Here is a 24,626-nt window from a genome sequence, read left to right on the forward strand (position 1 = left end):
CCCAGGATGAGGACTTCAGTCTTGTCCGAGTTCAGTTTCAGGCGGCTGTTCGACATCCATTTGGCAACGTCTGTCATCCCTTCGTGCAGGTTGGCTCTGGCGGTGGCGGGCTCGTTGGTGAGGGAGAGGATCAGCTGGGTGTCGTCAACGTAGGAGATGATGTTGAGGTTGTGCTGGCGTGCGATGGCTGCGAGGGGGCTCATGTAGGTGTTGAACAGCGTGGGGCTGAGCGATGATCCTTGTGGTACGCCGCAGATGACTTCGGTGGCCTCTGATCTGAACGGGGGGAGGCAGACTCTCTGTGTCCTTCCAGCGAGGAAGGAGATGATCCACTCCAGTGCCTTCTCCTGGATTCCGACGTTGCTGAGGCGTTGTACTAGGGTACGGTGGCAGACAGTGTCGAAGGCCGCGGAGAGGTCTAGGAGGATGAGGGCCGCTGTTTCTCCGTTGTCGAGCAGGGCTCGGATGTCATCGGTAGCTGCGATCAGGGCGGTCTCGGTGCTGTGGTTGGCCCGGAAGCCAGACTGCGAGAGGTCGAGGGAACCGTTCGTCTCGAGGAAGGCGGCCAGTTGCTTGTTGACGGTCTTCTCGATGACTTTTGCCGGAAACGGGAGCAGCGAGATGGGGCGGTAGTTCTTGAGGTCGGTGGGGTCGGCTGATGGTTTCTTAAGTAGAGCGCTGAGTTCAGCGTGCTTCCAGCTCTCCGGGAAGGTGGCGGTGTCGAAGGAGGTGTTGATGATGTCCCGCAGGTGGGGTGCGATGACAGCGTCGGCCTTGTTGAAGACGTGGTGAGGGCAGGGGTCTGTCGGAGATCCAGAGTGGATGGAGTTCATCGTGCGGCAGGTGTCTTCTGTGCTGATCGGGGTCCAGGCGCGGAGGGTGGTGGTGGGGGGCGGTGGTTCGGTCGTGGCGTGCGTCGGTTGAGTGCTGAAGCTGTTGTGTATGTCCGCGATCTTGTTGTGGAAGTAGGAGGCGGAACTCCCGTGTCAAGGTGCATTTTCGGTGAGGTATACAAAAAATATTACTGGTAAAAATGTAAACACACATATATATATATATATATATATATATATATATATATATATCTCGAGCTCCGTGGTTCAAAAAACCATCCAGAAAAAGCACTCGCAGCAGGTTAACTTCTTTCAGGAAAGTTTATTGCGCAGGGAATCAAATAAACAAACGCGTTTCAGCTTTTGCCTTCGTCAGTGTCAGCTGGCGGCGGCAAGGCGGAAGCGAGATAAAGCAAGATCCATTGAAACAAACAATGGACTATAAACTGAAATATATGGGCGCCATCTTGAAATGGTAAATAACCCAAAATTATAATGCAAAAAGATCAAGCAATGTTTTGACCGGTCAACACAATACTATTAATCAAACAGCTCTATTTCATAAGAAAGAGCAAATATCTGTACAATATATACACAGTATTTTACAAAATTGAGCCCTGGATGGGCTAATTCATCTTGTATATGAACAATCCAATCTGTATGGGTCGACCTGACCCTCATTGCAATAAATCATTACAGGTTCTCAAAGGGGAAGGGACATATCTAGGCTAAATAATACCATATAGCCTAAAACAAACATTTAATTGACAGAAATGCTGTGTACCATTGATGACATGCATCCTTATACATACTCTTACTAAATACCTAATGTCATGATCTACTACCGTATTTGATAGCCCCTCCACCAACAGAAATTCCAAGTTAATTTCAAAAACTAAACAACTTATTCTCAGGGAAGACACAGTCTAATTCCAATCCAGCATTATCAAATTCTGTAACTCAAAGGTGTGATAAGAGTTCCTCTCCTGCATTAAGGCCTCCGGGTGATATTGTCTGCAGGTCCACGATGTATCTGGACTCAAGTCGCCTTAATTTCATTTTCAGATCCCCGCCCCTTATACTCTGTGGGACACAGTCTAGGCTGAAGAAGCTCAGGAGGTTCCTATCACTATTGTGACACAAGGCAAAATGTCGGGCCATCGGGTAGCTCTCATCTCTGTTAGCGATGGCCCTTTGATGTTCCAAAACACGTAATTTAACTGCCTTTATCGTGCTACCCACGTATCTAAGTCCGCAGGGGCATGTTAGGCAGTAAACTACAAATGTAGTTGAGCAAGTAATGAACTTGCTGATCCTAATCTTGCTCTTTCTGTGTGGAACCTCATATGACAGTACTCTCTGGCTGTTATGGCATGCCTTGCATTTCCCACACGGGTATGACCCATGCATGGCACGTAGATCTCCCTTAGGCTTCTCTTTCTCAAGATGACTTGTGACCAACCTGTCTTTAAGTGACCTTATCCTTCTAAAGGTGATCATGGGGTGTCTCTGTAGGTCCTTCCCTATTACGGGGTCGGATCTCAAAATGCCCCAGTTTTTGGACAAGATGGCTCGAACTTTATTCGCTGCCACCGAATAGTTCGTTATCAGCCTAATGATACCACTCCCACCTCTAGGGGTTACTGTCTTTTTGTCAGTCAGCAGAGTTTGCCTGTCAATGGTTTTCACCTTGTGTTCAGCTAGTTGGAGTGTTTTACCGGAGAAGCCGCGTGCTTTGAAGCGTGATACGCTTCTGCCTGCTGCTTCCGTAAAGTCCCTATTTAGTGAGCTGTTGCGCTTGATCCTCAACAGCTCCCCATAGGGGATACTCTTGATTAGGGAGGCCGGGTGGCTGCTCCGCCCGTGGAGTACAGAGTTACCCGCCGTCTCCTTTCTGAACAGGGCAGTCTGAATTACTCCAGATTCCACAAAGACCCGGAGGTCTAGGAAATTCACTTCAGATTTGCTAATAAGATGGGTAAATTGCAGATTCAGATTGTTCTGATTGAGTATATGTATATACTCTAAAGCAGAAGACTCTGACCCTCTCCAAATCAGGAAAAGGTCATCAATGTACCTTCTCCAGCATATTATTCTCTCAACAAAGTCAGTTTTGTCATCTGCCCAGGCTACCTGCTTCTCCCACCAGCCCACGAATAAATTCGCGTAGCTGGGGGCGAAGCAGGTACCCATGGCAGTCCCCCTAATTTGTCTGTATCGTTGGTTCTGAAAGACAAAAATGTTATTCATTAGGCAAAAGGACATAAATTCCAAAAGCATTTTGCTGTGCTCCAGGTGACGTGCCGGGCGTAGATTCAAAAAAGTCTTTGTGGCTGCAATACCATCTTGATGACTGATGCTCGTATAGAGACTTGAGATGTCCATGGTTATCATTATAAAATCCTCTTCCCACTCCACGTCCTGTATCTGCCTGAGGAAGTCCTTCGTGTCTTTGGTATATGAGCTCAACTGAGCTACCCCTGGAGCCAGAAAAGAGTCAATAAATCTCGACATCCTTTCGGTCAATCTTCCTATGGATGACACAATCGGCCTCCCTGGTGGTGCTGCGGAGGCTTTGTGTATTTTCGGGAGATGGTAGAAACTTGGGAGCCTGGGCTGTTTGTTTTGTAGAAAGATATACTCTTCCCTTCCCAGTATGCCTTTCCCGTACCATTTGTCTATAAGAGAGTGATAGCCATGGATACTATCCAAGTATTCCTTCTCAGTCGCTGGCATGTAATTGGTTCTGTCCTGTAACTGACGGAGCGCTTCCTTGCAGTAATTCGCTCGACTCTGAATAACAACGTTGCCGCTCTTGTCCGACGGCTTAATTACTATTGAGTCGTCCTGTTCAAGGTTGGTGATGGCCTCTCGCTGTTGGAATGAGAGGTTCCACCTAATTTTTCCTTTTTGGTCTTCTTCGAGTCTAGACAAGTTACGTAGGTCTTGAATGACCGCTTCAGAGAAAATGTCCATGGCATCAGTAGGTGTCTGGGGGAGGAAGCGAGAGGTCGGCCTGAAGGTACTCTGTTCCCCTACTTGGCTTATACCTAAGGTGATACCTCTTTCAGTCACATTCATAGGTGATATGGACTGGGAGCCACTTTCTTCTAGCAGATCCTCAAGTACAGCCATGCTCTCGAGATCGTTGATATTCATCTCCGTTGAGATGGTTTCAGTTGTACCTTCCGCCCTTGATGGGGTCACATTATCTCTCAAGGCTTTTTGTTTGAAATACTTCCAAAGTTTTAATTTTCGAACAAATAGGAACAGGTCTATCCGAGTCTGTGCATATTCATAACGGCCTGTTGGACAGAATGTAAGTCCTAGTTTCAGGACACTTTCTTCATTTTCTGTGAGAACTCGTGGTGATAAATTGATTATATTCAAATTTTCGTTTAGTTCTTCTTGGCCTTGGTCTGCCGACTCCTCAACCTTCTGGTGCCTCGCCCTCTGTCTCCTCCCTCCGCGCCTTGTGATGCGTCTCCGCTTACAAATGAGGATTGGTCCGGGGGACGCTTTTTTCCATCCCTCAGCCAGGTCTGGCGGATTAAATCGCATTCCTCGCGAAAAGAAGGCGGCTCGCGTCTTGCTCTAGTTCCTTGCTCTGCACCTGTTCTCTCCTCTTCAGATTGCTCCGCGCTAGTGGCTTCAGATTCGGAGGTGTCTCTGGATACAGGTGGTTTCTGTTGTCTCGCCCTCAAATCTCGACGGGGCGCATCGTATTTTCGTGCGAATGTTAATATCCTTCCTTGTTCATAGTCGCGAGCATCGCGTTCAAACTTTTGTTGTTTTCTCAATTGTATTTTTTCTCATAACTTGTTAGTCTTTTTTTCATGAGCTCCTTTTCCTTGTCTATATATATATATATATGTGCTTAACCCAGCCCTCTCTTTTTATATCTAAAAAAAGATAAACACATATATTTAAAACAGATAAATAAACTAATATTTTAAATAATATAATGTAAAAAATTGTGAACAATATATTATAAAAAATATATGTATACATATTTAAATATACCGAAAACTTAAAATATTACAAAAGGAAAAACAAATTTAATTTAAATAAAAATGAAATAACATACATTTCCTGAATGTAATTAATAATTTATAAACAATAAAGATTGTAAATGAAGAATATTATTATAATACATCAAACAAATATTTATAAACATTATAACAATATGAAATAAAATATTACAAATTAAAAAACGATTTTTACTAAATATATATAAAAATAAGTAAAAATAAGTACTCCCACCTAACACAACACAACAGTAAAAAATGTTTTTACATCACTCAAAAAAAATATTTACTACTCTAAACACAATAAAAATCAATTTACATTCTACAAATTACATACAATATAAAGATGCAAAATACTACAATTTACTGTTACCACCACAAATAACGTAACAATAAAATTAATAATTACCTCAAAAGTTTTTTTTAACTCCCAGCACAACAATAGTCAAAAGGTCAAATTTACCATTCCATCTCCAGCCAGTGCAAAAGTAGGTAAAGTGCTGGATTACGGAGGGGTAACATTTTCTATTACCACTCCAATCAGTGCAAAAGTAGGGCAAGTGTTGGATTGTGGAGGGGTAAAATGTACTATTCCCACTCCAGTCAGTGCAAAAGTAGATAAAGTGTTGGATTGCAGAGGGGTAAAATGTACTATTCCCACTCCAGTCAGGAGTCAGGAATCAACTTTCCCCCTCAAGGGCCACCATACCTCTGATTTCTAATCACGTTGTGAAAGACTCCCTAAACTCTGCTCAGTTCTTCAATCAGACAAATGCTTTCTCAGCAATCTTTGACCTTTCACTGAACTCCAACTAACTCCAATGAGAAGGTAACATCTTGGTTGTTATTTACTAACAAAGGACACTGGGGTATATTACCAACAACTAGCGATAATTTTTGTCTCTAACTTGTTTAGAGACAAAAATTATCGCCGCACATCGGCGATTTTTATCGCAGATAAACCTTGCTATTAGCAAGGTTTATCGCAAATGCGATAAAAAACGGCCGCAATGCATGAATATCGCTGAAAAGTCAGCGATATTCATGCATTATCGAGCAAATGCTCTTAGCCATGTTATCCACCTCCCATTGGATAACATGGTGAAGAACTGCTCAGGGCAGGTGTTAGCTTTTGGAGATATTCGCGCTTAGCGCGAATATCTCCAAAAGTTGGTAATAGGAGATAGCGATGTTAGCGACTGTTTCCAGTCGCTAACATCTTGGCACGCCCACTTTGCATGTCATTAGTGATAAATATCACTGACATGCAAAGCGGGGCCCAAGATGGTCGCTATCTCCTATTAGCTGTCACTAACTGGTGTTAGCGACAGCTTGGTAATAGGGAGATAATTTTATCTCCGCTTTCTTGGCTTTTAAAGCCAAAAAAGCGGAGATAAACCCCTTGATAATATACCCCACTGTGTCATAAAAAAATAACATTTTTAGTCTTTGCAAGTCCTGTGGTAAACTCAGACTCTTCTCTGCTGACCCACATAAGAAATGCTCACATTGTCTGCATCCTGATCATTAGCCAAAGGAATGAAAGCATTGCTCCTAAACCTGACTGCTTTTGTGTCAAACTACCAGAGTGTTCAGCACAAGTTAATTGCAAGCATTACCTCACAATTTCATCCAAATACCTCGTGGCAGTGAGGCAAGGCTTCTTTTGTAGTCACAGAGAAAAAAGCAAAGGAAATTCCATTTTTTGGAGTCAAAGCAGATGGAATGCAAGCTACTCCAGGGAAAGCCCACAAAGAGAGGCAGGAAGAGGAGGGGGGCATATTACCAAGCAATAGCGATAATCATCGCTATTGCTTGGTTAGAGACAAAATTTTACCGCTGAGCTGCGGCGATTTTTATCGCAGATAAACCTTGGTATTACCAAGGTTTATCGCAAATGCGATAAAAAACTGCCGATATTCATGCATTACCGAGCTAATGCTCTTAGCCATGTTATCCACCTCCCATTGGGTAACATGGCTAAGAACTGCTCAGGGCATGTGTTAGCTTTTGGAGATATTCGCGCTCAGCGCGAATTTCTCCAAAAGTTGGTAATAGGAGATAGCCATGTTAGCGACTGTTTCCAGTCGCTAACATCTTGGCACGCCCACTTTGCATGTCATTAGTGAAAAATATCACTGACATGCAAAGTGGGGCCCAAGATGGTCGCTATCTCCTACTAGCTGTCGCTAACTGGTGTTAGCGACAGCTAGGTAATAGGGAGATAATTTTATCTCCGCTTTCTTGGCTTTTAAAGCCAAAAAAGCGGAGATAAACCCCCTTGATAATATGCCCCAGGATTCCTTTGGAGAACCTTTGAAAAAAAGTTCAAAGGTTCACAAGAGTAAGAGTCCATCTTCATTGACTAAAAACTAGTAAAAACATTAATCGCCCTTTCTGATAGTGAAGGAAACCAAAATCAGGTCTGAACCTTGCACTCCATCAGAGAAGGCAATTACGTCACAGAAGGTGTGAAAATGTTTTTATTGTTTGGTTAGTTAAAACCTTTACAATGACATGAGACATTTGCCCAGCAGTTATTATTTAAAATTGCATAGCAAATAAAACATTTTTAAAATTAGCAAGTGTAAAATTAAAAGAATTGGCCATGGTGATGTTTTTGGTCAACTAAATAGCAAGGGCCTACTTGAATCACCATCTGAGTGCTTGAGCACAACCAATTAGTATTGTGAGTCACTTCGCTTTATAGAATTTAATTATAGTTCAATGTTAGTGAAGCAGTCCCGCACAATTGAGTATACCTCGCATTAAGAGGAATCACATAAAAATTGATTTTCCGCTGTGCCCTCGACGATGGGCGTCCATGACTTGTGTGATTACAAATGTGCTCCAAGTACGGCACCTGGTCTGATTGAACCTTGTTCACTTTTGAATGACTCAAGGGGATGCAAATTCCCAGTTGTTGCTGACGTGAAAATTCCCAGTTGTTGCTGATGTGCCATTGAAGCTTAAATGAATATGGTTTTAATTTTATACTCCTTACCATCTGCCACGCTGACTCTATCAGAGTTCTCGCTCTCCTCCGGCTGTGTTTGTAGCTGTTTGTTCACTGATTGAGAAAACTTTGTTGCCCTGCAAGCAAGCTCCAGCAACTGGCTATTGAAGAGTGTCATCACGGCTGGTCGACAGGATCCTTTCTGAAGAAGCCGGAGGACTGGTAATAATAATTACTGTCTCAGCAGGCCAACCGCAGGGCAGATGTATAGGAGATGAGTATGGTTTCTTCGGAAATGCTGCATAGCCTGCAAAGGACGTTCAGGCAGGTTTGCTGCCACAATGTGAATTGGGCTTTTGATGAAAAAACTCTCACATGAATAATAAGAGAATGCTGTATTGTTGATGGGGATATATGACTTATGAGGTAGGGCTGTGGGCCCCAGCTCTCAGATGAATTCAATACCATCCATCCATTTCTTTCTCCCTGCCATTTCAACTTTATTGAGTGACCAGGCCTGTATTTTTTATGCTTTGTTGGTGATTTTTTTAAAGGCAGAAAAGCTGATGTTGAAGTCCCATGCTGCATTCAGTTTGAGTGAGGTTAGCGCCTGTTGGAACACTGTTGGCCAGTCGTTCCTAGATTTTGGCTGGTTCTTTATTTCTGTCCAGCATAGGGCGGGCAACCATTCTGGCTGTGCCGCTCTAAATCTCCAGCACAGTTTGATAAGTGTGTCTGTCATAACCGGGGCTTGTTGGAATAGGTCAAATTCCAATCGCACATGTGACTGAGAGGGGAATCGTGGGAGGCGGAAGATGCATTTAAACAGAGTGGATTGCTGTTGATTCAGTATAGTCATGTCCTTTCCCTTTAAAAGTTCTGAACCGTAAGTAAGTGTGGGTTATAAAAGGTGAGCATGGGACGGGCACCCCAACTTTGTTTGTAGTGTATTAAGTGCAAATCAAAGTTTTTTTGCTGGGCCCATCTGTGGACTAAATGTTCTTTATATCGTAAATCTGATCGAGACTTCTACCTCCCGATTCCTTCCCTTTGAATTTCCCAGGCGTCAAACTGGATCCGGAAACTTTTGCTGAGCAATACCCCTTGCGCGCGACATTGGGTGGCTCCATTCGGCTCTGCGAGATGTCGTTGACATTGGTAGCATCGGTTATGACGTTGCGGTGCCTACATAGGCGCCACCCAGGCGCGCGGACCTCGGTTCTTTTAATTCCGCGCCATGTAAGCGCCGATCTTGGAAGAGCTACCCCTCTGCCTCTTTTTGGCAAGCTTTTTCTCGACTTTTGTCGATATTTTTGATGACTTTGTGTTTCAGGGATATCAGGTAGGAAGACAAGTTTTAAGCCATGCAGGACTTGTTCCCGTATGATGTTGGTTACCAATCCCCTCAGCGCAGGTCTGTGGTGTCTTGAACGCGACCACGATTTGAAGTCGTGTTCAGACTGCCGGGCGACTACTCCAAAGACCTTGAGGGAGCGGGCGATGAATTTGCTTGCGGCCCAGCAGTTGACACCATCTAGCGAGGCTCCGAGGAGGTCACGATCCTGTTCGAGGAAGAGGAGGTTGTGGGATCACTCATGGAACCCTATGTCCTCTTCCTCCCTTTCAAGGCCATCTGGACACTCAGGGAAGAGGCACAAGAAAAAATCCAAGCACACTTGACTTCACCTCAACTGGCATCCGTCGTCGAGAGAGGTAAGGAACACTGATTCTCTAGGCATGGGTCTGTGGAGCCAGAGTCGACTTCTCACCTCCCTCCATTTCCGGGATCCTGAGCGACTCCCGCTCAAATTAAAGATTTTTATGAGGCCATGGGCCGCGTATTTGAGTGGACGATCCCGTTGATCAGCCCTCTAGCCTCATGAGTGTGTTACAAATTATTGTTTGCAAATAGGCACCTATTTGTGTTTCTAAAAAGGTGTATTTCATGATGTCCCCAAAAATATAAAAAATGTGTATAAAAGTGCAAAATTGATAAAATTATAACATGATTACCTTATTCGTTAAGTGCTATGTGCTATATCTATTCGTACATGATGTACTGTTTCTCATTTTCTGTATAATACATATATCTTTAGATTCCATTGTGATGTAGTAATGCACAATACGATAATTGAATTCCTGAGCATGTAATAAAATACTAAATGCTTATAGATGCATAGGGTGTCAATGGCTTGATTAAAATATTTGAACTTTAGGGAAATTCTAGATCCAACATCACGGGGAGTCTCACATACATAATGTCCAGTTCAGATGTTGTTTACCTAAAGGGTATACAAAAACTCTCAGTGTTCTATATAATAATAAATATGTTCATAAAATACAATTTAAACCTCTATATAAATATATACATATAAATATAAATATAAACAGTTAAATGAACATTAATATATATAAACATTTAAAGCGTCCCAATCTTTGGTTTCTTGGTAACCCTTATATGAAAACTGAAAAGTGCTAACGATTTCATGCAATTTGTATACATCAACCATGACTTGTTACAGATTAAGTACAATGTTAAAAACATCAACATATTCATGGAAATTCATAAAATAAAAATCATTAAAAATTCCATTTCAATTGATAGTCTAAAAACCATTAAAACAAGTCTCAGGTTGTTCAGTATACTCTTCCTGTTATCTTAAATATACGTTCATAAGTAAGTGTGCAGATCCTCTGTAGTGTTAAGACCTCTAGGATGCTTACAGTCAAACTCTAAAATGTACCTTGTTTCAAGGCGTCTTAATTTGCCTTCTCTATTTCTTTATTCCAGTCCTTGTTTCAAGGCGTCTTAATTTGCCTTCTCTACTTCTTTATTCCAGTCCGCTTTCTATGTTGAACACCAGGAGATTTAAATTGTTTGTAATTTTGGTGACAACATGTGTGATCAAGCGCTCCGTGGAGTGCGAAATGCGTCACGTTTGATTTATGAAGCAATAAATCTAACTTCGTTGGACTTGTGCGTGGACTGTGATTTGTGTAACGACGCCCGAGTGCTCGTAAAGGAATGCCGTTTGTGGAGGGATATATATATATATATATATATATATATATATATATATATATATATATATATATATATATATATCCATCAAACACAGGAGCCCAATTTGAGGTGTGAGTCCACACGAATCTTAATGAAGCTCACTTTTCTTTATTGAGTGCTCGCCAGCAAGCACCCTGCACACGAGACACATATCACTCATTTTCGCCAGACGCGTTTCAGGGATTAGCCTTTCTTCAGTGGCGTGGTAGAGATGAAAAGCGCTGCCGCACACAATCAATTTAAACACCTGCCGCAGTGGGCGTGGCTTGCTGGCCTTCTGGGTTTTGTAGTGCGCTACTGGGTGCGCTTTCAAATTTCAATAAAACCATTATTGCTTATGTAAAGTCCCGGACCGGGGCCTGCCCCGCTTTGTAGCAATCAATAGGAGTTGAGGCGTACACCAACCTGCACTGGTGTTAGCTTCTCATCGTCCCACTGCTGCGGACGGAAGGTCACGGAAGGTCATTTGGCTTTCATCAGGACTTTTGGTAACCCTGCTAGTTATAGTGAAAAGTCTATTAGCTTGTGCAATTTATATTTTATCCCAAAAGGCATGCACATTTATATACAGACCATGCATGAAGGACCTTTTCCTCGTATGGTCAAAGTTGATACGAGAACATTTCATAACGTGTACCCCTTCTTATGTGCTTTATGTCTCTCGCTATTTTCTAGTTTATCCAATGACATTTCATAATGCACTCAAGGAATAACTGCAGGACATTTCTAAATGGTACAAATGTGTTTCTTTTTTGTCAAAACTCTATATGAAATGTAACGTAAAATTAAAGCATAATCATGTGTAAAATGTGCACTCATAGGGTTTTTCTTTATTACCACACCATTCCTAAAAAGCCTAGGTGACCGTTCAGTCGCATAAAATATGGGGCCTAATTTACAGCAAAATTACGCAGCTCGGTGCCGCAATATGGCTTGCGGTACCGAGCTGCGTCATTTTAAAAGCACAGAGATGCATCATATTTACAACAATATGATGCATCCCTGTACTTTCCCCTGTGTTGCCCCACAATTGGCTGCCAGGCACCAACGCAGGCAACGCCTCAGTGGCGAGATTGATTGGTTTTGTACAGGAAGTGACACTTTTCTGCCCAAAACCAATCATTGATGACATTTTCCTCTTTCTTTATGTGCTGCAGAATGCAGCACGCATAGAAAGAGGAGAAACAAGGGCATATTACCAAGGACATTATCGCCGCATTAGCGGGACTTTTTCCAGCTAATGCGGCGATAATTTTATCGCCCTATTACCAAGCTGTTGCTAACACCAGTTAGCGACAGCTTGTAGGCGATAGCGGGCATTTAGGGGCCCACTTTGCATGTCAGCGATAATTATCGCTAATGACATGCAAAGTGGGCGTGCCAAGATGTTAGCGACTGGAAACAGTCGCTAACATATATAACTCCTATTAACAACTTTTGGAAATATTCGCGCTAAGCGCAATTATCTCCAAAAGCTAACGCCTGCTAAAAGCAGTTCTTAGCCATGTTATCCAATGGAAGGTGGATAACAAGGCTAAGAGCATTGTCATGATAATGCATGAATATCGCTGATTTTTCAGCGATATTCATGCATTTCGCAGGATTTGTACCGCTTTTGAGATAAACCTTGATAATATCAAGGTATCTCAGCGGTAAAAATCCTCGGTGCTCGGCGATATTTTTTTCCCGCTAACCAAGCAATAGCGATAATTATAGCTATTGCTTGGTAATGTGCCCCAAGGAGAAATAAAAGTATTTCTCCTCGTTGCGCCTCCTTACACCTCACCTGGGGAGGCATAGTAGATTTTGAGTCATTCCCCGGTTTACAAAATGTCAGTCTGGGAATGTGGCAAAATCCATGGGTGTTGAGTGGGAATACTCCCAGCAACACCCTTGGCAGGTCCCTTTCACACAAACTGATGCGTGAAAAGGGGTTGTATTTACAAGGCCATGACAAGCCACGCAGGGTGACTTTGCATGGCCTTGTAAATATGGGCAGGCACACTGCGCCAACAGTGCGTCCAAAAAAGTGATGCACCGATGGCACAAGGGGCTTGTAAATAAGCCCCCAGGTGTTTTCTTTTTACTCAAAATACACTCACTATTGTTTCCTCCAAAAGCCACAGGTTGCAACTGTTTGAGTTAGTGCAATAGATGCTCCTTATGCAATGCATATGTTGTATCTCTTTTTCTGAACAATACCCTTACTTGTACATAAAAGGCAAAGGTTTGACAAATGCCTTAAATCTAACTGTTGTCTTTCACAGATATTGATGAGTGTGCCTTGGGTCATTACTGCACAGGTATGGCAGAGGAATGTCAGAACACACCTGGCAATTACAGCTGCAGATGCATAGCTGGATACGTCAACGTTAACTCAGTATGCCAAGGTATGTGATCTTACAAAGTATAGAATAAACATTTGTGTCACAGATAAGGTAAATAATATTCATTTGTAAAGAGGATCCAACTGTTATTAGGGATACAGACAATGCATTCAAGGCTGTGAAATGGTATACAGGTGGAAAATCTGCACAGTATTGAATCCGGTTTATGCAGAAGCAGTGAACATTACCACTTGTAGATTGGACTTACAGCTCCGGGTAATCTGCAAGTATAGCAGATTGTGGGGGGCATGGCTAACCAAGATGGACTACTAGACATGACCTGCAGTGGCTCCTGCCAAGGGGAGCATAATCCTGCTGCATACTGACACACATAAGGCATTTAAATCCCACAGATCTGGGCACATACACTGAGGCGCCATGGAGCACTCGTTGGACCTCCACAAAATGAGCTCCTGCCCCTGTGTGGGAGCCAGACAGGCTCTTGTGAAGGTCCGGCTGCGGAGCGGTCTTGAATGAGGCGGTGTTCTTGGGGGACGGCGTGAACCAGGAGTAGTGCGGCCATGGGCCAGTTGCGGGCTGCAGTGAGGGGTGCTGCTGTAACTCAGACAGCATATCCCTCAGAGCGCAAAGTTGACCAGAGAAGGCACTGAACAAGCAGCCGAACCCCGCCGGCAGTGCCACTCAAGATGGCGGCCTTGGGTGAGGTATGCCACTGATGGTGGCTGCGAGTTGGGATGCCTGAATAAGTCTTGTGACGCCCTTTGCGCTACCTTACATTCCTCCCAGCAACCGAGGAAACAGGCAAGCAGTGAAGTGATCCTGGTGGGCTAAGGGGGGCCCACAATGAGAAATGGTGGTGCTCTTGGGCGGAGTTCAGCAATGAAACACCGCTGCTGGGGGGAGTGGCACTCGCATCTGCTGCCCACTTGGTTGAGGCCTGCTGGTTGCCTACAGAGGCTGAAGGTAACATGGAGCCCGGGGGCCACATATTATTGCAGTCACAGGTGGCCTGGTAGTGCTTTGGTGGCGGCAGCAGGTCCCGAGAGACCTGACCACTGCATCAGCGCTCAACCTGGGGAGCACGAATAAAAAACGCTGTCAGTGTGGGAGCACTCTGCGGTCTGGACGCTGGGCCTGAGAACCAGTGTGACTGCGCCCTGTGCCCGAAAAGTGGTGACCCACGTCTCGGTATAGTTGAGGCGAGATGTAAAGTGCTTGGCAGACATCGAGGGCTGAGCGTGGCAGCTCATGCTCTTGCTTGCCAACAGAACACCCTCCCTGTGGCACAGTCCTCCTGCTTGAGCCCCACATTGGTGAAGGGCAAGGGCCAGAAGGGAGCACAATCTAATACAATTGTACAATATACCATACCTGATGCAGGCCCCCCAGGAGATAGGACCAGGAAGCCAGGTGGCCCGGAGCCTACGGATCCAGTGCAGAGCACCATGGAGATCCTGGATCCTATACAATGCTTCAGAGTAATGCTGGAGACTAAAATGGACCCGGTGGCCATGGACATAAATCACCTGAGACTGTATTGCCTCAAGGTCATTGAAAGAGTTACAAGTACTGAGGTCACCACCCTCCTAATAGATGTTAAAGACCTCCAGGCTATGGTAATGTGCCTAAAATGCAGTGCAAAAACAACAGTTGATGGACAGAATGCAGAACAATGTCATACATTCACCCCAGTACAGAGATCTGGGCCTAAATCCATCGTTTTGTTGCTCGTCATTCCATTCCAGTTTGGACCCAGCCATATGCAAATCAGTCTTCACCCTGTGCCCCATGGGAACAGCCCAGCCCGAACTGCCAAGCCAGGTCCTCCCTGGACTGGAAACAAGCATCCAAGGACCGGTTTCGGGCTTTCAGCCCTCATCAGCCTGGATTGCTTGATTCCAGTGGCATGGAGAGCACGGGACACACGTGCAGTGCAACGCAAATGGAAGAATGTCTGGAGGATGCTGAAGGGCGGTCCAGATGGAATAGCCTGCGCTTCCGGGAACACAAGGAAGCGCAGGCTATTCCATCTGGACCGCCCTTCAGCATCCTCCAGCCCTCTATGTTCTTTTCCATTGAATGTACACATAGGGTGCTTGTGCCCACAGCTTGTCCTGGTGCACCACCTTAAGCAACTATAGCTTGCATGTTCAACTATACAGATAAAGATCCAATCCTTCAAAATGTCCACATCCATAGCCCTCCAAGCTATGGAGAAAAAAATCATAAATTTACCCTGACTACATGCAGAGAGTACAGGTTTTCCACAAGAACTTTATGTCAGTCAAGAGACAGATGGAAGAGCACAATATAAAATAGAGCTGGATGTACACAGCCAAGCTCGGCATTCAACACAATGGTAAAATGTACTTCTACGAATCGCTACAAGAGGAAGCAAACTGGCTGGAAATACAAAGGCCTGAGATGAGAAAAATGGACTTCAGAATGGCGAGAACCAAAATATCATGGTGTGCGCTGCTCGGCCAGGAACTGAGCAGCATCGACTCAGCAACCCAGATCCCCTGCAGAGGTGAGAGGGGAACGTATCCATGTTTGCTCGGATGGCACCCTGCAGGCTGAGAATATTCCCCAAGAAATTTGGAACTAGACCTGGGCGGTGAATTCCAGTCCATTTGCAGAGTTTTCCGCACTCCACGCAGAGATTTTCCCGCGCTCGCCAGCATTAAGTTGGTGAGAGAAAGCGAGGGAAATCTAATCCTAGACCACCTCCCAGTGATATTTCTCAACTCAGGTAGTCGCCGATAGTCATGGCTATTCATGTTAAGAAACGATCTGTTCGCAGTGGTGACGATACCGCTAAAGTAGAAAATGTACTCAAGCGGCAGAAAGAAACAGCACTCTCTTGCACTGCAGATAGAGCTGTTTGTGCTGACTTTCCAACTCGGGTGCTAAAAATCTATGCAAACGTGCGCGAACTAAAAAACTCAGCTGCTTGCGGAACTCGCTTAGCGCGGCAGAGTTTTTTGGTCACTTCTCCGTGAACTCTGCCCAGGCCGACATAGGACTCCTTCACACAGCTGTGCCTCGTCTAAGAGAACCTGAATGACAGCACTGTGATAGGGTGAGGTGGGCCATGGAGGTTTGTGCTGCAACCCAGGTAACACCTCATGTTGGCGGTGTTCTGTGCTCTTGCTCACCCCTCCAAGGCGGAGTAGTGACTCCAAAAGATGCTCTGAGCATTTACATCGATCATACTAAAGAACACCAAGTGGACTATCAGCTCTTAGAGGGGTACGAAGGAGCAAGAAAAGGCAAAGCTGTGCAGAAAGGACCCTCTCCTGCTGCATTTAAGATCTGCTACATATTGGCAAAAAAACTGTCTCTGGAAGAACTGCAAGCTCATTCCACCAGGCTGCTACCATTGCACTGGCACACAGAATTCCTGTCCTAGACATTTGCCAAGTGGCTAGGTGGGCGTCACCCTATACTTTCTGGACAACCAGGTTTGCAGAGAGAGGCATTTTGCAAGATTGGTCCTACATGAAATTTTGGCTTGCGCCAGGTCACAAACCCACCTCCTAATTGGTACTGCTTTGGTAACTATTTTTAAGGTGAGGACTCTGCAGTTTTTAGCAAAAGAACAAGTTACTTGCCTTCAGTAATGCTCCTTCTGGTAAAGACTGTCTAACGACACAGATCCCTCACTGACCGACCCATCATCCATGTTTTGTGACTTGGAATATATCTATTATTAAGATCTCAAGTCTAGGAATCTGCACTCTGGTCAAAGCCAATTTGCTGGTGTGGTTCTCCTTCCTTCTGGAGGTGGGGTCAGCCTCAAAAGCAATTGACATATTTCTTACCATAGAATTATCGCCAGGAGTCAGACTGGATCTGGAAATGTTTTGTCATTTGTCTCTGAGTGGCGTCAGTGTCATCCGCGCCGAAATGACGTCCACGGTGCCTATATAGGCGCAGGTTCCACGTGCTGACATAAGTTATTTTCTTTCTGTGCCAGTCAGCGTAGATCCTGAGAGAGCTACGCCCAGTCTTTTTTTGACGGACTCTTTTGTAACTTTTTTTCAAGATTTTTTCTCCTAGTGTGGCAGGAATATTGAGTAGGAAGGCCGGCTTCGAGTCCTGTAGTGCGCCACCAACAGATGTCGGTGACGGACCCACATCTTGTTTGTCTCTGGTGCCTCAAGCATGCCTATGACGTGAAGACCTGCATCCGCTGCAGCACCATGCACCCCAAAGCCTAGCCGGAGCGGTCCCTCAAGCTCCTTGCCGCTTGATGTGCGACACCGCGACAGACTCAATCCCGGTCAAGATGAAAGTCTTGGGATTGGTCGCGGAACTCAAAATGAAGCATCAGGAGAATCTCTCCGACGAGGTCCAGATCTCAGAGTGAACTGAAAAAGGTCTGCAGTGGTGGTTAACAAACTGAGATTGGGCCAGCAGCAGACCTCTCCCTCTTTCCCAACCTGATCTGACAGAAGTGACTTATGTGTCACTCCTAGGATGGGGTCAGCCATATGGGAGAGGTGGAGATTATAGGCTTCTGGTCTACGAACAGAATCCAGGCTCTCCATCAACCTAGTGGAGCCCTGGGGGAGCCAGCTGGCATTGACAGCCTTTATACCCTCCATCAGTGAAAGGCTGGTGCAGGGGTTCACTGATAACTCCATAGCCATGTGGTACTGCATCAAACAGAGTGGGATGAGGTCGTGGACCCTTTGTCAAGAGGCCCAGCATCTCAGGGCATGGCTGGAACATCAGGGCATATCCCTGGTGGTTGAACACATGGCGGGTCCTCTGCATGCCAGATTGGACGAACTCAGCCAAAGATGCCCAACAGATGACAGGTGCCAACTCCATCCGGAGGTGGTGCAAGGTCCCTTCCAATAGTGGGAAGAGCCTTGGTTAGATCTGTTTGCCACTGCTGAGAGGGCACATTGTCAGCAGGTTTGCAAACTGATGTTCCCAAGGCAGCTCTCGCTCTGAGACATGTTTCGTCTTGAGTGGAGCTCAAGCCTCCTGTATGCCTTTCTGCCCATACCACTCCTGCCTAGGATGCTCAAGAAGATCAGAAATGACCAAATCCAAGTCATCCTTGTGGCTCCGGACTGGGCCCGTAGAATCTGGTATCCCAAGCTGTTTAGCATGGCAATCGGCCCTCCGATCAGGCTGCCCCTTCAGGAGGATCTTCTGTTTTAGCAGCAGGGTAGGTCTCCACCCGAACCTGTCAGTGCTCTGCCTTCATGTATGGAGATTGAGTGGTAACAGTTGACAGCTTTTGACATCCCGCCCGAAGGCTGCAATGTTATCTTGGTAGCCAGGCGTCCATCTACCAAGACATTATACACCTATTATTGGGGCAGGTTTGTGGCATGGTGTGCAGAGAAACAGGTTGACCTTTTTCTGCTCCCCTCTCTCAGGTCCATCTCTTATTCTTTCCCTTGCCAGGCAGGGCTCTGCTTTGGGCACTTTAAAGGGCTATCTTTCTGCAGTTGCCAGACCAGCCATCCCTCTTCAAATCCCCATGTTGTAAATATGTTTTTGAAAGGTCTGCAACAATTTTCCTTTTTCACCCTTCATTATGCCTCAGTGGGACCTAAATCTAGTGCTCCCTTTTCCGATGTGCGCTCCTAATGAGCCAATGTACAAATATCCTGCCCAGTTCTTTAGCATCAAGACGAACTTCCTAGTGGCAATAACATATGCCCGGAGGGTCAGTGAGCTTCAGGCTTTATCATCCAAGCCGATCCGAACAACTCCATTTACCGGTGTGCTGGGTACTGCTCACGAAACAATTCCAGACCCGTTCTGACTCCTGGGGATAATTCTAAAGCAAGGATCTGCACCAAAGGTAAGTAACCTGTTCATCAGCACTCAGAAGTGGCGCCTAAATGGGCACCGCATATCAATTCCGGGTTGGAACGGCATCAGTGTTGACCCGCATGGCAACACCTACCACCACGCAGAGGTTCTGCTCAAAAGTTTTCAGATCCAGGCGGATGACAGGGGAATATCCAAAAGGTGAGGAATCTTCGGTCAGATAGGGGCCGATTCACAGAAATGACTTAAGACAAAAACTTACTACTTTTGGTATTCACAGAAGTTAGGATTTTGTCTTAAGTTTGTCTTAAGACAGACTTAAGACAGACTTAAGACAACATCCTAACTTAAGTCTGTCTTAAGTCTGTCTTAAGTTTGTCTTAAGACAAACTTAAGACAAAATCCTAACTTCTGTGAATACTAAAAGTAGTAAGTTTAGGATTTTGTCTTCAGTTAGTTCTGTGAATCGGGCCCCCCGAGTCTCGACCATAAAGAGCGTTACCAAAGGTAAGTGACTTTTTCAATGGTAATATATGCATTTTCCCTATTGAAACTCTTCCTACTATGGATATAGTCAGATTCTCCCATCTATTTAGTTTAGTATGGATTTGATTTTTTGGTTACATATTACTGGCGGGCGCATCCTGCATTTTTAGCATTGTTGCGGGCGGTGCTCTCAGCACCGCCCGCCACAACGAAGTACAAATTTGTTGGTGTTAAAAAGTAAGACTTCAGTTTTTTTCATTGTTGACCTTTAGCTACCCAATGTAGTAAATGAAGCAAATAATTCAAATATCTTTTCAATTACAATGGTGTCATTTTTTAAATAAAGTGCTAGATAATCTGCTTAGAGTTTTAGTTAGGGGGCTCTGGGATCTGTGATTATTGCTATGGGCTCTGTTGCAGCGTCATTTAGTGATTGAGTTGCGGATAATCCCTCATAGATCTGGGCTATTGACCTGATGAGTTGGTCAGGGAAGCCCATTTTTCACATAGCTTTGAAAAGTTATATCCAACTCACCAGGTCAATTGCCTTTTCTGCGGCAAGAAATAGAACTCTTGCAGCGGTTTAACTAACTGTAAAACACTCCATCATTTTCATAACATAAGGGTAGATTAGGATCGCGGTTTTCCTGCATCCTCCGGGCCGGCGGAAGCCACCACCGGCCTGGAGGATGCGGGAAAACCGCTGCGGAGCCTCAAAAGACCCACCGCCATATTAGGATGGCGGTGGGTCTTGAAATCTGTCCGCTGCTTTTCCGCCGCGGTCGCCTTCCGACCGCGGCGGAAAAGCTTTAACATGGCTGGCGGTGTCTATCAGACACCGCCAGCCATATTAGGATGGTGTCAAATGTATGCTTGTCCGCGGCGGCTTTTCCGCCGCGGAAAAGCATACGGACCTTCACTTCGGGAGCCCGTTACGGGCCCCCTGGGTGAAGGGGGGAGTGGGGGGTGCACATGGGGGTACCTATGGTACCCCCCTGCATTTGCGTGCACAAAGCAGCAGGCACCGCACGGTGCCTGCCGCTTTGTGCACGCAAATGCGATGCATTGATTTTTAACATTGCGGCGGGTGCAGCTTGAAGCTGCACCCGCCGCAATGTTAAAGATAGAGGATGTGACCGCCACCCTGGCGGTCACATCCTAATCTGAACGGAAGGAACGCCGTAGCCCATGCGGACGTTCCCTCCTCCTCTGGGGTCGCGGACGGACTCAAGTCCGTCCGCGATCCTAATCTACCCCATAATGTGTATTGGTCTACAACTGGTGGACTGAGATGAAGCAGTTCTTATCTTTGTTGATTAATTTCAGGTGCCAGTGTTGCTGACATTTTCATAAAAATATTATACCTAGAACTGAAAGGCTTGAATGGTCTGTGACAGTTCATATCTATCTTTCTTGGTGAAGCAAATCAGGATTACTCCTTTAGAGGTTGAAAGAATAGGGCCACCTTTTTATTATCTCACTGAACAATGTTATAAGTGATGGGACAGTCTCAGGCTCCCCTACGAATGAGGTGGATTTGCCGTCCCTGACGTCCGCTTGTACTATTTCGTGTTGCAGGCTCAGTTTGCCTATTATTGGTTTCAACCCGATGCCCACATACCGTATAATAAGCCTGAGCAGGATTTAGCAGACCCTATACCCCCTAATGCTATATTACTATGAGGAATCCAGCTAGACCCACCTGACGTTCAAACACTATCCACAACATGCTGGGCCTGGTGCAAACTCATCAGATTACTTGGCTTTGACTCCCTGTTCTCCCCTAAATTACCCTTTCTTCAAACATCCGAGAGGCTGGTGCAACGCTCCCTGCAAAAACTGCGTCTGCGCACCTTTGGTGACCTTTTTCCAAATGGCCACATTGAAACACAGCTTGACATGACTCAGGACATAGAATGATCAAACATGAACAGATACATCTTCACTAGACTGCACAGAATTTTGTGTACAGTAATGCTGTCCTATCCATTATCACCTGTGGAATTTCCGCTTCTCATAGCAAACCCAGATGGCTCCAATCTGATCACTAAACTCTAGAGCTCCTCTATAGCTTTAAAGCATGTGCATGATAGGGAGGGTCTCGCCATCACTGGGAGGAAGACCTGGGACACCCACTCTCTGACAAGGACTAGGCACATAGCTGCACACAAATAAAACTTGTATCTCCTAAACATCGCCACAAGCTCCTCCATTTCCGATTTGTCCATAGATCCTATGTCACCCCCATGGAAATGGCCAAGTACGATGCGTCCAGATCCTCAGAATGCACCAAATGCCACTCACCCAGAGCTGATTTTGCCCACATGACATGGACCTGCCCCGAGTTCAACAACTATAGGGCATCAGTGTTTCAAGCATTATTACTCATGATATCCACAACCCTTGAACCATCCCCCATGCTGGCCCTGCTGGGAAATGTCTCTAACATCCCGAGCTGCCTCTGCAGATTTATAACTATTGCCCTATTAATAGCCAAAAGGTAAATTGCATTACACTGGGGAGGTCATTTCCACCCTGCTCCAAAGTATGACCTACAGTGAAATGAACAGTGAGATATGCTCTACATTACAACCCCTGAACATCAAGTCCCAAGGATATGTGGCTCCTATATCGGGTCTACCTACTTACCTTGTAATCTGACTCTCCAACACCTTCCCCACTCCCAATCATGACCACAGTGCCATTCCCCCCATCCCTAGTCATCTCCCCTCATCCTCCAGTTGCTAGTCTTCTTTCCGCTATACCATCTCATCAGGGCTCACCCCATAGTCCCGGGCATACACAGTTTCTCCACCGATATACTGCATAACTGCATTATCATTCAAGCCGACTGACTCCGAGAGCAAGCCTGACTGCCTCTCCCCCCATTTCCCCCTCCCCTCCACTCTGTCTACTGAAGTTTTCTATGATGTTTGTTGTTTCTTCCACAACAATTTTAGCAGGAACTCGGTACACTTTCAGTCAAAGTAGCATCAGATACCAGGCAAAAGGTGGGGGTAACCATGTCAAAAAGGGACATGTGCCTACAGTGGGAATTATAGTTAAAGTTAGAAACCTATCTAGCTCTTCTTCTGTAGGAGTTTGAAATTCCTTGTAAAGCATGTTTGGTCTATTTGTGTCTTGCCTGTGAGATTATCTCCCATCATTGAGCCACAGTTATTGGTGATTGCCTTATTGGATGTACCTGCTTTGGCTCTCCATTCTATTAGTTTGCCTGAGAATTACTTTCCTCATACAGTTGTTGGACAAATTGAGGATTTTCCTTTAAAGTCAGCAGTTTCTTAGCACCTAATTATGATCTCACCGCCATCGTATGCAGGTTTCACGTCTGCCTTATTACAATGGCGTGTGTTTTCTTGACGGTCGGAAAGACCAACCGCCACAGTTCTGAGCCAGTCGGAGGGGAATCATATCCCTACAATGGTGACTGTGCCTACCAGGCACTGCTGTAGGGATTATGATGTCCCTTATCGCCCGCCTGTTCATGGCGGTTAACCCGCCATGAACAGGCAGGCGGAAAGGGACTGAAAGGGCCCGTAGTGGGCCCCTTTTCCCCCTGGCCCTAAACTGTGGGCACCTATGGTGCCCCCTACATATCCTGGGCACCTTCTGACAGGCCTGTGCCTGCCACATAGTGCAGGGCTATGTCAGGTGTCCCTATTTTGCATTGCGGTGGGTACTGTGACTAGCAGCACCCTCCGCAATGCAAAACATAGGCATTGCGACAGCTGTAGTGGCTGTTGCATTGTAATGCCTCTTACTGGACCGTCGACAGCATGTCGGGCAGTCATATTTCCAATACATCTGCCTGCCAACGTAATCAGCCCCTAAGTCTCTATTTAGCCAACTCCCTCTCTTTATCATTCTTATTATGCTCACTTGATTTAACGTGGGTTCAGTTTGTTGGACCGTCTACTGTGAAAATTTAAGTTGCTTCATATGAGACGATATGGACTGCCGATAAGATATCCTTTCAAATGAAATGTATGGAAGAGGGCTTCGAATTGCTATGGATAGCAGACCTTCATTTATTCCATTGGATATCTGTTGCGGAAAACTCATTACTACATCTTCTGCCTCAGGTTTATTTTTCTTGAATATCAGTTTGAAATTGGTACTGTAATATTTCATGTCAAACAAAAACTAAAATCTAAATGGAATTTAGGATTACTCTGCTAAGAAGGGCTAATCATTGAGTGAGGGAAATAAAGCTTTGCACTGAATACTGAGATGATTTTGATTGAAAGTGCAACATTTTTCTGGGTCTTATCAACTTGTCACTCTCGAGTGAGAAAGGTTCAACATTGAAGGGCATTTATTGTTGCTAAAAGGCGTGAGATGACACAAAGTTGGTACACTAATCAATCACCATTAATTCCACAGATATTGATGAGTGCTCCAATGATACTTTGAATAACTGCTCCAAAGGCAAGGGGATCTGTTCCAACATTGGGGGATCCTATAGCTGTTCCTGCAAACCTGGGTTCCAAGGAGATGGTGTGAACTGCACAGGTGAGCAGGATACTGACGGCAAATGTTGACAACAATCAAGTTTATTTTCTTTGCATTGACTATTGGCTATATTCTTTCCTGAATAAAAAAAGTAAGCATATCCAGGCTGTTTCCTATAGCTGCTTTCCTGCTGTAGAATGTCCTTTTGGCAAACAAGAATGCACAATGGATAAAACATCTATATTGAGCCACAAAGCCTGACTTATGTGCTCCCGCTATTAAAAATAACAATCACCTATACGTATATTTCATTGTAGATAGATTTGTTCATCTATGTTCCTTGTCAGCTGTCATGTAGAACACTTGACACTATGGGCCCAATTCCAATCTTGCTAGGAAAGCTCTCTGTACGACTTGGATCCGGAGGGCTTCCTGAGCGACACGTGCTCCGGGAGTCCAAACGAGCGAGTACGATGCCATATGCTTACGGACTCCCATTGAACTCTATGGGAGCCTGTGTACAGACATGTACACAGGCTCCCATAGCAAAAGGGGGGTGGGTGGGGAAAAGCATACACTGGTGCCCGCCACACTGTGCATGCCTGGATCGGGGGACCCATGGGCACACCCTGTGACAGA

General features: G+C 45.3%; 1 protein-coding gene across 1 annotated transcript in view; it reads left to right on the forward strand.

Annotated features, from left to right (window-relative positions):
- LOC144792796 (uncharacterized) overlaps positions 1 to 24,626 on the forward strand; it is an 844,113-nt gene that overhangs the window by 357,045 nt on the left and 462,442 nt on the right. The window contains exons 38-39 of the mRNA XM_078667999.1: positions 13,149 to 13,271; positions 23,919 to 24,047. Coding sequence (XP_078524125.1) covers positions 13,149 to 13,271; positions 23,919 to 24,047 — 252 coding nt within the window. The remainder of the gene's footprint in view (positions 1 to 13,148; positions 13,272 to 23,918; positions 24,048 to 24,626) is intronic.

The sequence above is a fragment of the Lissotriton helveticus genome, chromosome 11 (genome assembly GCF_964261635.1).
Source record: "Lissotriton helveticus chromosome 11, aLisHel1.1, whole genome shotgun sequence".
Classification (NCBI taxonomy): Eukaryota; Metazoa; Chordata; class Amphibia; order Caudata; family Salamandridae; genus Lissotriton; species Lissotriton helveticus.